This window comes from Ascaphus truei, chromosome 2 (assembly GCF_040206685.1).
Source record: "Ascaphus truei isolate aAscTru1 chromosome 2, aAscTru1.hap1, whole genome shotgun sequence".
Taxonomy (NCBI): Eukaryota; Metazoa; Chordata; class Amphibia; order Anura; family Ascaphidae; genus Ascaphus; species Ascaphus truei.
Window position 1 is genome coordinate 303,502,799 of NC_134484.1, and position 15,288 is coordinate 303,518,086.

General features: G+C 43.0%; 1 protein-coding gene across 1 annotated transcript; it reads left to right on the forward strand.

The window, feature by feature from the left end:
* Positions 1 to 10,065: 10,065 nt before the first annotated feature.
* LOC142487324 (uncharacterized) lies at positions 10,066 to 14,810 on the forward strand. The gene is made up of 2 exons (XM_075586426.1): positions 10,066 to 12,437; positions 12,777 to 14,810. Exon 1 carries the CDS (start codon positions 10,450 to 10,452, stop codon positions 11,536 to 11,538), a length of 1,089 nt encoding a protein of 362 aa, XP_075442541.1. The 5' UTR covers positions 10,066 to 10,449; the 3' UTR covers positions 11,539 to 12,437; positions 12,777 to 14,810.
* Positions 14,811 to 15,288: the final 478 nt, after the last annotated feature.

A 15,288-nucleotide genomic window follows, 5' to 3' on the forward strand; every position in this document is an offset into this window, starting at 1 on the left:
TTATCTGTACTGGCCCTGGGTACACGATCCGTTAAAGCAGCCTGGATGAGTGTCTCATGGAGTGTGCAGCTGAAGGGAGCTCGAGCAGGAACTCTGTGAAGTCAACTAGAAGCTGCAGGCATCCATGTTGGAAATCATAACATGTGACGTCATCAGTTTTTACCACCTTATCATACTGTCTAGCAAGGACTGGGTCTTCCCTTTTCCTCTGACGAAAATAAGGGAGGTATAGGTCTGGTAAATCTCCAGGGCCCATATCCCCCTCCCTCTGGCAACCCGAGCCATCACTTTTGACCTCTGACTACTAGAATGGTCACCTTGAGACCCAGATTTCTGCAACCAGTCCTGTTTGTCAGAGCATCTTTGCTTCTGAGTCTTTTGAACCCGGTGTCTACTGGGAAAAAAGGTCTGCTGAGAAGGGGAACAGTTTGCCAGGGCTCTCCTGAGCCACCGAATAAGGCTCCTCGTAAGAGACTGCAGCCATTAGGTCCGAAAAGAAAGTACAGTCCTGGCTGAGCACAACGGGGGCAGGGAGCCAAGGAGCAACTCCTACTTTGAGGTAGGCCTCCTGAACTTTTACCTGTAGCCGGATTTTGGCCTTCGGATACCGTTTTATATCGCCGTGTATACATTTGGGAAGTCAAAAGAAAACACGTTAGGCGGTAACAGTTCCTGGAAGACCAGAGTTTTCCCAGAGCCCGAATCTACAAGGGCCTGGTCGGTTTTTACCTCAACCTTGGCTGGAAGTAGCCTGGGCTTATTATTTTCTCCAGTGAAGGCCGAGGCGACGGTCCTGCTGAATGAACAATCCATCAGTGGACAGTCCACCTGCCGGTGGCCTTGTTCTCCGCATGCGGAACATGGAGATTGTTCCCTCGCAGGAGGGGGCCGTGGATAGCGCTCCGCTTGACCGGATACTGGATACCTGGCATCTGGTGGGTCTTGTTGGCGACATCCTCAGAAGTTCCTCTCATTTTGCGATGAGCCGACATCAGGAAGGAGATGAGGGTCTCGGCCAGGCCCAGCATTTGGACTCCGTCCTTGCTGGAACGACTGCTCCTTCCGTTGGACTTGGCGGTTGCGCGTGGACGGGCCGTAGGTTCCCTGTTGATCTGACCTCCCTCTTTGGGCATCTGCAGGTGCCGGTGGAGTCGGATCCGTCTGGTCCAGGACACTCACCTGCCCCTCAGCCCCAAGGAAGTTCTCCACGAGTCGGACCGCCAAAGCTAGGGTTTCAGCAGCGTGGCGTTTTACCCACAAGCATGCGGAAGGGGGTATTATTTGTAGGAATTGTTCCAAAACCACCTGCTCAAGAATTGCCTCCTTAGTGCACTCCTCGGGTTGTATCCAGCGCGTACACAAGTCCAATAACCGCTGAGCGAGGACCCAGGGTCTCATCGTAGTGGTGTACTTCATGTTATGGAACTGCTGCCGGTAGGTCTCTGGGGTCAGACCTAAGCGATCCAGTATGGCAGTTTTCACTTGTCGGTAGTCCATTGCCTGATCTGCAGGGAGGCCCTGATATGAGGCCTGGGCTTTTCCTATGAGGAGCGGGGCCAAAGCAGTTGCCCAGCGATCTGCAGCCCAGCCCTGAGCTTCAGCAACCCTTTCAAATATCAGTAAAAAAGCCTCTGGATCCTCGTTCGGAGCCATTTTCCTCAGGAGTACCGGGGGTTTGTTTGCAAGTTCTGGACTGGCAGACCCCTGGAATTGGGTCAGCAGCTTGGCCATCCACTCATCCTGTGCTGTCTGCTGCTGGGTTAGGAGCTGGGTTTGCTGCTGCAATAGTAGTTTGGCCTGCTCATGCATTAACTGTCCCTGCTGTCTGGTCTGCTCGCACAGAAACTCTTTCAAAATGTCTTCCATTTTTCTCATTCTTGTTTGTGTGTGTGGCCCTTTTACTGCAGGAGCCTTTCAAAATCCCGGCACTTCTGACACCATATGTTGCAGGGTACATGCAACTACACACGTGGGGTCTCTTGACAAGGCTTATTTATTTAGCCTTAAAAACATACAGCACACAAAACAAAATAGCTTCTCTTCAGCAGACAAAACAAAATAGCTTATCTTCAGCGTGGCAAACAAAGCAGTTTCTCTTTAGCATGGCAAACAAAGCAGTTTCTCTTCAGCATGGCAAACAAAGCAGTTTTTCTTCAGCATGCAGGACACAACAGTTCATAAACCATGTAATTTGCAAACAGACCTTATATCAGTAATCTCCTCAGTAACTCACTCCTGTCTCCTGATCAGCTAGGCTGCATGTGTGTACATCCTGGGGTTTTTAACACACCTTGATTAGGCAGCTGGGATCCAACTAATTGTCATGAGCTTCTCAGCTGAAGTTAACCTCATCACTGCTGCACTGCAGACTAAACATATGTCTGCCAGGCTTTAATTTACCCTGTCACATCCATTCAGCGTTTTTTGGGCTTTTCCAATTACTATAGGAATTCTTCCACCACTGTGGCTCCCATCACTGCGCTTACTAAGGAGGGAGTCGACCCATCTGTGTGGCCTCCGGAGGCCATCTCCGCCTTTGAAACCTTGAAGCAAGCTTTTGTTTCGGCACCCATCCTTCGTCATCCTGATACTAGTCTTCCGTTTACGTTAGAAGTGGACGCCTCTGATTGTGGTTCCGGTGCCATTCTCTCCCAGAGACTCTCCCTTCATGATAAATTGCACCCATGTGGATTTTTTTCAAAAAAGTTCTCCCCTGCTGAAAAGAACTATGATGTTGGAAATAGAGTTCTCCTGGCCATCAAGATGGCTTTACAGGAATGGCGACACCTCCTGGAAGGCTCCCGTGAACCGATTGCTATTTTGACAGATCATGAGAATCTTCTCTATATCGAAAGTGCACGTCGTCTAGGATCTCGTTGTCAGGAATCAGCGTTCTCCTCGCTCCCCACACAGAGAACTCCCTCCCCGCAGGGAGCCCCTGGACACACAAAACAATCCTGCCTTACCGGCCTCCACGGCTCCTCGCCCCTGCCGCCGTCGCGGGATCACTCCCCTCGGCGATTCCTCTGCTCAGCGCCGGGCGCGCCCACGCCCTCCTGCACACACACCTGCACCATCCACTGGCTCGGTTCACACGCGTACACGAGTTACGGAGCACGCTCAGTCTGCACACTCTTATTCCCGTCCCCCGGACCTCAGGCTCCGCCCCTGCACACTGCACGGGCATACTCAGGTTACTAACAAGACTCACCTGGCCTGTTATGCCTGCACCAATCTGCAGTGTCTCCCTGTAGCTCTTCCTGTCCCGCCTCCGTTCCTAATTGGAAAGGAAAAAGGAAATGACGCAGCGGTCACAGCTGCTTAAATCAGCCTCACGCAAGTAGAAAAAATAAAAAAACTTTATTTGTTATGCAACATGAATAACAGCAAAAGGACACTCTGACGCGTTTCGACTGGGGTCAGACTTTTTCAAAGAGTGAATTCCCTTCATATGCGGCCTCTCCGATGTATACCATGACAGCTTCTGATTGGCCACAAGAGTATAATACTCCCCTTCTCAGCTGGAAATAGAGTAGCCAATAATGAGCACTGAATCGTAATCTGTCATAGATACATATATAAGAGATGCCCCATACCCTATACAAAATACATTCCATAATTACAAAACATGTTAAAAAGAATAAAAACACGGGTTTAAAAACAAAGAGCTGATAGAACATATGTTGAAAAATTAGACTAGCAACTTAGAAAAAATGGAGGACGGATTTAAAGGTATACACTCTAATTCAATATACTATTTATTATTAACTATACAAATTAATTCCTGGGTATAAGATCCCTAAAGAATGATTTTGTGGACTATAAGGGACAGATATCAATGTAGATAAATTTATGCAGTTAGGGATAATGTTACCCAACGCCTCAGGAAACCGGAAGGAGTATCCTCACAAGGGTTATGGCGCTGGTGTCTCGGATGCAGGATCCTATTGGTAAGTAGGTAAGTAGATCGCCTCTAATAAGTTCTTTTTCCCCAAGAGCACGAGTCCAAAGCTGCTGCTGCTGCTGCCACTTGCAGTTCTTTGCCAGAGCACAGCTCCACACCGGCCGGGTCCTCTCACTCCCCTCTGTGCAGAAGCACTTCCGGGTCGATGACGTCACCACGGGGGGGGAGCGCTGGTAATCGCGCCGTTCACACTCGATCAGCTCAGATGGTGGGGTAGTAAATTAGAGGTTGAGCTCTTGTCCAATCATCCAACGCGTTTCGAAACGAAATGTTTCTTCATCAGGGATATAGATTAAAGTGGTTCCGGATCAGTTATAAATACTACATGATCGTACCTCATTGGCTAGGCTATCAACTCTCACAGCCAATGGGAAAGTAATGGGGGCGGGTTAATAGTCCCGGTTTCGCGCGTCACTGGTAGCTAATAGCAACATAACATAAACATCATAAAAACTTTATTAACAACAAACATAGCTAACCACACGCGATTGATGAGACTAAAAGAGAGAAAACAGTGTTACACATAATAAAAAACGTACATGAGTGCATTAGTGGCCATGTAGACCAGGGAGGTTACTCTAATGGGCAATAAATATCACCATCAAACTGAAATAGGAAACATGAAAAGTCTGCAAAACCGATCACTAATAGGGGAGCATTAAGGTGATGCAAGCAATCCTAGTACATATTAAAAAGGCATGTCCTAAGAATTATACTAAAAGGACAAAGAGACAAAAGTTAAAAATCTGTTACTAATGAAAAAAATCCCTTAAATTGCTAAAAAATGCTAAAAAATATATATATATACTAAAAAATATATATAGACAAGTAAAATATAGTTGGGAACATAGAAAAATAATGTATAAACTTAATACAGGGACCAAATGTCTATATCTTCGTTTAAACCCCCTGGATACAGAGTATTTAGCTTGTGTATCCAGAAGGTTTCCTGCCTGGAAAGTTCTTTTACTCTGTCACCCCCTCTCCTGTTTTTGGGTACGTGCTTAATACCTTTAAATAATAGAGAGGAGGGATCACATTTATGGGATTGTGCATAGTGCTTGGAAAGACTATGCTTCATAAAACCTATTTTAATGTTGCGCAAGTGTTCTTGTATGCGCACTTTCAATGGGCGTTTAGTGCGTCCCACATATAAAAGGCCACATGGACACTCCAATAAATAAACGACATGGTCAGTGTTACAGTATATAAAATCATTAATACCATGTGTTTCTCCATTGATACATTTAAAAGTCTTTCTCTCTGGGTGCAAAAGATTTCTATGTTCCCAACTATAATTTATATTCTATAACTGAGAATGTGAAGTTATCAATACCACCCCTATGGTACGTAGAAAAATGTCGAGATACAGGGTGCGTTTGATCCCTTTTCTTAATCAGGCGAACATGTTCTGCAATTCTCGACTTTACAGGTCTTATAGTTCGCCCAGAAAAAGGGGGGAGGGGACACAAAGTGATTGTGACCCTCAGAGAATTCACTAAACTGCACACCACTAGGTATAAAAAATAACATTTATTGAGTGTTTTACTTAAAACATATATTACCGTGAAATTATGTAACGTGAGTTAAAAATGGATTAAATCAATAATATCCAGCATCGGTGCCAGCATATAAATATAGCTTACTATCCCAATTACCCAGCTAATGATGGTGGGATATATATGGCATGTGATGCTATAAGTCAGGGTATAATCACCTCTGGGTCAGTGAACAGACCAGATGGTAAGTATAAATAGCCAGAGAGACTGTATGTAAATGGTGAATCAATAACCGAGCCTCCCAGTATAGTGATATTGTGTTATACACCTGCATAAACTGTGATTGAAGAGCTGACACTCACAGCAACAACAATAGTTGGTCTAAAGCACATATGCTACAGAGGTGCATAGAGCACTGGATAGGGAGGTCAAACCAGAGACACACTGGCATATAAACACTGGACTGAAATAAACCAAGTGTCAAGGACTGTACACACTGGCCCAGGAACCTATAATTACTGCATTAAAACAGCTCCAAGTAGGAGACTGACAACATTGCGCGTCCAACGCGCGTTTCCCTCCAGCAAAGGAGCTTCTTCAGGGACAAGATTTGCTAAGGGGAGTGAGAACAGCATTTTTATACCCTGCCAGAACCCTAATTGCAAAATCGATTGTTTGCAGCTGTCGCGCATGCACGCCGCGCTCGCGTCAACAACGGCATATTTATCAAGTTAAATGCTGTTAAAACTGATCAGCAGTATGATGTTTAAACAGGTTACCTGTTTACCTGTTACCAGGTATGCCGTTAATGACGACTTTCGCGACGATTTGGTGACTTGTAGTGCCGTTCTACTGGCATACCCGAAAATCCCGAGTACTGCGCATGCGCGTGGACTTAGAAAGTTTTCAGTCCACCAGTGTCCATAATGCGCATGCGCGAACCAGTATAGGGACGCGTAATGCGCAGAAGTGGACTGTTAGTGAAAAACAGCCATCCCTAAACGAATCCTATGCCTCTATAGTGAGTGTAAAGGCAAAATGAAGGGTACTAGCCATAAAGGCAGGCAGAGACAAGATGCTGATTCCAACAACATGGTCCTCATGTGCCACTGCTGCATACAGAGCACATACAGGAACACCCCTAATAATATAATGCAGACAATGTGTCAAAGGAATGCAGTGAAGAACAGAGGACTTATGTACAATAAAATTAATAAATGAAACTATATATACATACAACCTGGGTATACATGATCTATTCTTAGCAGAGTGTAAGTGTAAAAGACCACAGGTGTATGCACACGTTACAAAACGCTCCAGTATTATAGTCACTAATTTAGGGAATAACTAATGATGATAATAATCAAATAATAACATTCAATACCAAAAGACTGACTACCAAAACTGCTGACATGGAAAAATGGCAAAGATGATCAGGACGGGGAAACATAATAGGTTAACATACTCAAAGGTCGTAAATAGGCAAAGGGATCATACCAAAACATACCTAAACAGCTCAGATTAAATAAATGGGGTGAACGTAAACCCTTCATTGAGACCATTGGGGCTCCTTGTTTTTAGTTTATAAATCCATTCTGCTTCGATACGAAGCAAGGATTGATCAGTATTACCACCTCTCATGGGACATGTAAGTTGATAAATGCCCATGAACTTGATAACATCAATGTTGCCATTGTGAAATTGTGTGACATGTCTAGCAACTGATGTTTCTGCAGAGTGTTTAATAGAATTAATATGTTCGAGAACACGTCTGCGAAGCTGTCTAGTTGTCTTGCCAACGTATCTCTTACCACAGTTACATGTGATAAGATAGACAACGTTGGTGGTCCGACAATTGATGAAACTGTCAACACAATATTGTACGGTATTATCATGGTTAGTGAATACTTTGGCTACATTGATGTGTTTACACGCTTTGCAGCCCTGACACCGAAACATCCCCTTTAAGGGGCTCAACCAGGTGGAGCTTCTAGCCCGCTGAAAATGGCTATTTACTAGTGAGTCCCTCAGATTTTGGGATCGTCTGCTGGTAATGGTAGGTCTAGGGCCTATAACCTTCACTAGATCTACATCTGCCTGAAGAAGATGCCAGTGTCTGGCGAAAATCTTCTTAATCGCCCACCATCTTTTGTTAAAGGTACCAATGACTCTGATAGTGTTGTCTTTGGATTTTTCTTTTCTACCGGACAGAAGAGAGTCTCTCTCACTGTGCAACGCCCTGTGATAAGCTTTATTCAATGTCTTAATATTGTACCCATGGCTGAGGAACCTTGAACGGAGTTCTTTTGATTAAATAATAAATTCTCCAATTGTCGAGCAGTTTCTCCGGAGGCGGAGATACTGCCCCGTGGGAATACCCGCTATGAGGCTCCTAGGGTGCTGGCTTTGAGCCAGCAATAAGCTGTTCATGGCTGTACTCTTCCTAAAGACCTTCGTTTGGACGTTCTTATCACCATCAACATATATATTAAGGTCTAGGAAGGTTATGGATGTTTTACTCAGCACTGTCGTTAACCTCAGGTTTAGCGTATTGGTATTCAGATGTCTAACAAATTCATGGAGAAGTTCCTCAAGGCCTTCCCATAGAAGCAAGATGTCATCTATGTATCTGATCCACATGGAAACGTGGTCAGTATACATAGATAGTTCAGCATTGAAGACGTGGGTACATTCCCACCAGCCCAGGTACAGATTGGCATATGTAGGTGCACATGCTGTGCCCAAAGCCGTACCCTGGGTCTGGTGGTAATACAGACCATCGAAAACGAAGTAATTATGGGTTAGAACATAATGTAGTAGGTCTAGCACAAACATATTGTGTCTATTAAACCTACAGTCCCTTGTAGTTAGAAATATTTGACAGCAGTGAGACCATTCTCGTGGATAATGGAAGTATATAATGACTCTACATCTAGACTCACGAGAATGGTCTCAGGAGTAACATGTATACCATTCAGTCTCTTAAGAGTATCTTTCGTATCTTGAACATACGATGGGAGACTGATGAAAAAGTCTCGTAGGACCTTGTCAAAGTATATACTGCTGCCTTCAGATAGACAATTGTTACCCGAGACGATTGGATGTCCAGGTGGGGACTCTAACCATTTATGTACCTTAGGTAAGGTGTAAAAGGTCGCCACAGTGGGTGACTTGGAGTACATAAAATCAAACTCGTTGCGGCTTATCATGTCCGTATCCAGGGCTTCCTGTAAGATGTTTAACAGTTCTAATTTGTATTGGGATGTTGGACTGCACGTGAGGATTTCATAACAATCTTTATCACTGAGAAGTCTCATGTTCTCTCGAATATAGGCTTCTGTATCTTGGATCATGATGTTACCACCTTTATCAGATGGTTTAATGGTGTAAGTGTAGCCCTTTTTGTGAACCGGCCTGACCCACCCAATCTCACATTGGCCCCTCGTGGTCTAACCGGTTCCTTTCCCTGCAACACACCTGCTCTAAGGGACTACTGGTAACTGTATCACACCTGTGGCTCCAGGAGATCTGAGCCTCCGCTAGCTGGGAGCCTGGGGAACCCCTTACCATTACCTGGTGCAGCGCCTCCACTTACCCAGGATCCCCGTGATGAAAGATAGCCCTGGGTAAGAAATACAACACATAGATATAATACTAACACTTTACTAACACACAAACAAAGCAGTACACAACATCATAACCTTATGCTCTATCCGCATTACCTCGGCCCAATGTCTGGTGTTCCCACCCAGTGTCCTGTGATCCCCCACACCCAATGTCCCGTACTCCTACGGAGGTCGTGGGTGACTGCGCAGTCACTATATGAATAGGCCTGTTGGTGCACTTATAATACAGAAGTGAGGAACAAAAATAAACTAAGCGCTACTATCTAACTCCTACTTATAAATAAATAAAGTGCAGTGACTAAACCATAAATGTGCTGGATAAACCACAATACCAAGTGAATAAGTGATTATATAATAAATTATATCATAACCGTGTGGTTGATAAGGGCGTCTGCTGCTATAAACATTGGGGGTGGCTCAGCACCCCACACACTCTAAGAAATGGAAACAAAAAGAAAACAGCGCACAACGCCAAATAGTGAAGCAAGTAATAAAAATGTATTACAATATTTGAGGGGTATATATCACGTGACTAAGCGGCATCGTGGCACGCTGTGCAGGCGCACGCAATTGCGGAAGTGTTTGCTGAGCCTCTCCACCGGCTCTGAACTGCCCGGCTACTGCAGCAGCTGACAAAACGGTGATATCTCCATAGGAGAAACGAAGGACTGTAAAAGGAAAAAAAAGCCCCTGGAAGAGGCATATTGCCGCTTGAGACTCGGTTCCACTGAGTACCTGAACCTGCAGTGGAGCCAGACTGCTGTTAAGGAATTTCATTGAAAGCAACATCCTGCTGGATGAAAAGTTTATGAGGGATCCTGTGCCCCACAATCACCACAGAGGCTCCTGTAGAGAAAGCTGAGTACCAGATTCCCCTATCTACAACCATGGAGTGGTAACTGAGTGTGATACACACTAAATGCTTATGATTTTTCAAATTGATGTACGCAGATTTTATACCCCTCAAATATTGTAATACATTTTTATTACTTGCTTCACTATTTGGCGTTGTGCGCTGTTTTCTTTTTGTTTCCATTTCTTAGAGTGTGTGGGGTGCTGAGCCACCCCCAATGTTTATAGCAGCAGACGCCCTTATCAACCACACGGTTATGATATAATTTATTATATAATCACTTATTCACTTGGTATTGTGGTTTATCCAGCACATTTATGGTTTAGTCACTGCACTTTATTTATTTATAAGTAGGAGTTAGATAGTAGCGCATAGTTTATTTTTGTTCTTTACTGTCCTTTGCTCTTTACTGTTGCAGCACATCTCACATTCTCTTATAAATCAATTTATTTATTTCTATTTTTCTCTTTATTTCTATTTTTCTGCGTACATCACCAGTGTATCAATATGGTTTGGAGCCTAGCTAATTGTAGAGAGAAAAGGGAGGAACACTTTAAACTTCTTTTTACAGATGAAGTGTTACATGGTCAGCCCACTGAACCGATTGATCTAACAGCAAAAGATCGTTTTAAAATATTGGAAAAGCTATTGCTTACTGAGGGCAAGCACTGGCTTGAGACCAAAACCCTACAGAGTTATCTAGATGTGGGTAGAATACCTAGAGGTCTCAGGTTTTCTAAAAAACCCACCTTCGGTAAAGATAACTCAAAATTTATGCAGGAGTGGAATAGGATCCAGGATGAGTGCTCTAATGATCTCATTAGGTTAATTATTTATGAAAGGAACCGCGAGATCAAACAATTAGAGAAAGAGATTTTGAAAGCAATTAAGGCATTAGAACCTATAGTTATAGATACAGACTGCTCAGAGATTGAGCATGATCTTAAAGTAAAGTTAGAATATGAGGAAGATGAGCTTTTAAAAACAAAACACAGTAAATTTTTAAGAGATAAATTAGACTATCAGCAAGGGAGACAGAGAGACTGGGCGAAAAAAGATAGAGGAAGGGTAGTAGGTGATGAATATATCCCCAATAAAAAAGAGAGAGGGGGATCCGCACATTCAAAAAACAGATATCAGGATCATCACACCTATGACGAAAAGAGAGAGAGCAGAACTAATAAAAATGATAGATCAAATAGAGATCGATCACGCTCTAACCATGGTAAGGGGTATCGTAATCCCAATTATAAAGGGAAAAATTACATTGAGGGTTTTAGATATGGTTCTAAGCCTCAGGGCCAATATAGAAACTATGAAAATGAATACAAAAACCCCCATGTAAGAACATCTAGATACTCACCCAGAAACTCCTCCAAATTCTCACCTAAACGCCCAGCTAGACTGGAACCAACTACAGATTCACCTTCTTTTTTAGACCTAATTCGAACAAGGTTGGAGAGGAAGGTGAAAACTGTAAAGGATATAGCGAATACCCCACAAGAGAAAAGAAAGATAAGGGATGTGTCAGACGAGGAACACGAGGAGGGACCAGAGCACAAAAGAAGAGGGTACTCTTGGGAAGGGACACCGTAGCTAACAAAGGTGTCTTTAATCTCTCCTCTACAGCTTTGAGTAAAGATCAATTGAGCATACTTGGAAGGGGCCTGAGCTTCTCGAAGGCCTGTGGACCAAGCTCCTTCCAACTTTTCAAGGATCTACACAAGTTCACTCGCAACATTACCCTTAAGCGACATTTCCTGAAACAAGATATGGATACTAATCATAGTAAGGCCGTAACGGTTTCTGCAAATAACACCGATATGGAATTGGTTATTAGACATACTGACTTTAAAAGTCAATCCAAATTTTATCCTGCACATTCCAAAGGTCATCACATCAATACATTTTTTAACATGGTCATCAATGATTTTAATGCTCTATCCCGTAATTTTAAGTCAGGTGATATTAAGCACAATCTCAGTAATAGCGAGTCGTTAGCCCTTAAAAATCTAAAAGAAAACACTGATTTAATTATAAGGCAAGCTGATAAGGGTGGGGGCGTAGTAGTCCAGGACAGATGTGACTATGAAAAAGAAGCCTTAAGACTACTAAATGATAAATTGTCATATATAGAATTATCTAAAGACCCGACGGCTGAGTTTTTGAGGGAGCTGAAGGTCCTGTTAGACAATGCACTCGCCCTTTCTGTTATCACTACAGTGGAATTTGCATTTTTGTTCTCGGAATTCCCTAGGATCCCCATTTTTTATCACTTACCGAAAATCCACAAGGCTTTGGTTGATCCTCCTGGACGCCCTATTGTGTCAGGTATACAATCGATGACAGCCAACCTTAGTCAATATGTGGATTTCTTTCTTCAACCCTATGTTGGAAAATTAACCTCCTATTTGAAAGATTCGACTGCTGTTTTAAACTTATTTAAGGATTTTCAATGGAAGAGTTCATATGTATGGATTACATGCGATATAAAGGCCCTGTATACTAACATACCACATCAAAAAGGGCTAGATGCGGTTAACTCCTTTTTGGAGGATGATCAGACACTGCACCCATTGAATAGAGTTCATTCTTGAGTCTATTAGTTTTATTCTAAAACATAACTATTTTCTGTTTCTCTCCACTTTCTACCTGCAGGTTTGCGGGACTGCTATGGGCACTAGATTTGCCCCCAGTTTCGCGAACCTGTACGTGGGTAAGTGGGAGTCACAGTTTCTTGTGCCCGACAACCCGCACCGCAGGAATGTCGTTGTGTGGAGACGCTACATAGACGACATCCTGTGTGTGTGGGATGGTGATTGTGTTTCGGCCAGTGCATTTGTGGCTGATTTGAATAAAAATGATTTTAATCTCGAGTTTACACACAGAATGGATGCCACACAGATAGACTTTTTAGATCTTAGACTTACTTCTCGAGTGGATGGCACTGTGGAAACCGAGACCTTCTTTAAGGAGGTGGATACCAGCAATTTGCTGATGGCAAATAGCAGTCACAAGGGCACATGGATCAAAAACATACCAGGAGGGCAATTTGTCAGACTCAGACGTAATTGCAGCAATGTAGAGGTTTTTAACCAACAGGCAACAAATTATTTTTAAGGTTTAGAGAGAGGGGGTATCCTAAAGAACTTTTAGAAAGAGAGATAAAAAGAGTCCGTGATCTGGATCGTAAAGAACTGTTGATACAAAATAATAAAAAAAGAAATATTGATATCCTATCAAATAAGGGTGGATTGGTAGATGTAGCTTTTATCACTAACTATAATTCTGTATATAGGGATATTGAGAAGGTTTTTAGTAAACACTGGGGCATACTGTGTAAAGATCCCATATTGGGATCTCATTTAGACACTAAACCACGGTTCATATATAGGAAAGCTAAAAATATTAAGAACATACTAGCACCTAGTGATGTGTTTGTATGTAGTAATACTACTACGTCTAACACATGGCTTGGAACCAAACCAAAAGGTAATTATGCATGTGGTAAATGCAGTATTTGCAAGTATTTACACCCTGTGAAACAAACGTTTAAATCTAATAACACACAAGAGGTTTTTAGTATTGATGACTTTATTTTATGTACTTCCACACATATTGTATACTTGTTGGAATGTGCATGTGGATACCAATATGTCGGCAGAACCAAGCGGTGCCTTAAAATCCGTATCCAGGAACACGTCAGGAACATCAAAATTGGGTTTGAGAAACATAGTGTTTCGATACACTTTTTAATACACCATGGTAAAGACCCTTCTAGTCTTACTTTTAAGGGGATTCAGTTCATTCCAGTAAATAGAAGAGGGGGGGATAGAGTTAAAACATTATCCTCTAAGGAGACTTATTGGATACATAAATTGGATACAATGTCACCTAAGGGGCTTAATGAGGATGTGGATATTTGGGCATTGTATTAAATTATAATCAATAACCCATATCCGCAGTAGACCCTGGGTACATGCCATTGCTCTCCTTACTCTGCTTCTTCTCCCTATTGTATTATATCCTTTATTACTCTTAGTTAACTACTATATATACATATATATTTAAAGGATTAATAGATGTCTATTTTAATATTTTATATTTCTGATAAACTAATATTGTGTTTCTTTTTATTCCAGCATGGTTTTTATATATTTATGTTATATTTATGGTAGGCTAGATTAGAGGTGAGCTAACTGTCTATTTGTGTTTTTAAATTTTGTCAATAAAGTTGTTGTTTTAAAAGTAATAGTATATCTTCCCTATCACTTTGACCATGGCTCAGATGACTGGTCTAACTTTAATAGTCTGGCCAATGAGACATCTCTGAGAGGTATTTAAACCTCTGGGTAATGGCCAAAAATTATTCCCTGAAGAAGTACTTAGATGTACGAAACGCGTTGGATGTATGTAACCTATGCCACCACATTGTTTTATTTTCCCCTGGATCTGCATTTAATCCAATATTTTTTGAGTTATTGCGCTGACTGAGCGGCTTATGCGCCGCTTTTGAGACTCTAAGGGACTTTTCTCCTGCTCCTTCACCATTGCCACGGGAACTGTGACGTCACTCCGCCATATCACGTGACTAAGCGGCATCGTGGCACGCTGTGCAGGCGCACGCAATTGCGGAAGTGTTTGCTGAGCCTCTCCACCGGCTCTGAACTGCCCGGCTACTGCAGCAGCTGACTAAACGGTGATATCTCCATAGGAGAAACGAAGGACTGTAAAAGGAAAAAAAAGCCCCTGGAAGAGGCATATTGCCGCTTGAGACTCGGTTCCACTGAGTACCTGAACCTGCAGTGGAGCCAGACTGCTGTTAAGGAATTTCATTGAAAGCAACATCCTGCTGGATGAAAAGTTTATGAGGGATCCTGTGCCCCACAATCACCACAGAGGCTCCTGTAGAGAAAGCTGAGTACCAGATTCCCCTATCTACAACCATGGAGTGGTAACTGAGTGTGATACACACTAAATGCTTATGATTTTTCAAATTGATGTACGCAGATTTTATACCCCTCAAATATTGTAATACATTTTTATTACTTGCTTCACTATTTGGCGTTGTGCGCTGTTTTCTTTTTGTTTCCATAATACAGAAGTACCTTCCGAGCACTCCGATGCTCGGGACCGCAACACACTTCTAAAAGGGTCAGACGTCCGTCTGATCCTATCCAGGTACTTCTCTCCGTGGACCCCAACGAGGGTCCCACCGCTTCCCGGGAACTCAACCGAATCACGGCAACACCAACCGCATCACGGGAACAGCAACCGCCGCTATCCCTATCTATCCCTAACTTGACAGGGACCCTAACCTAGGGCCTGTCCCTGATGAACCGCAAC

What these genes read in the sequence shown, in the direction of transcription:
- LOC142487324 (XM_075586426.1), top strand. Translation starts at nt 10,450, where the DNA reads ATGGTTTGGAGCCTAGCTAATTGTAGAGAGAAAAGGGAGGAACACTTT.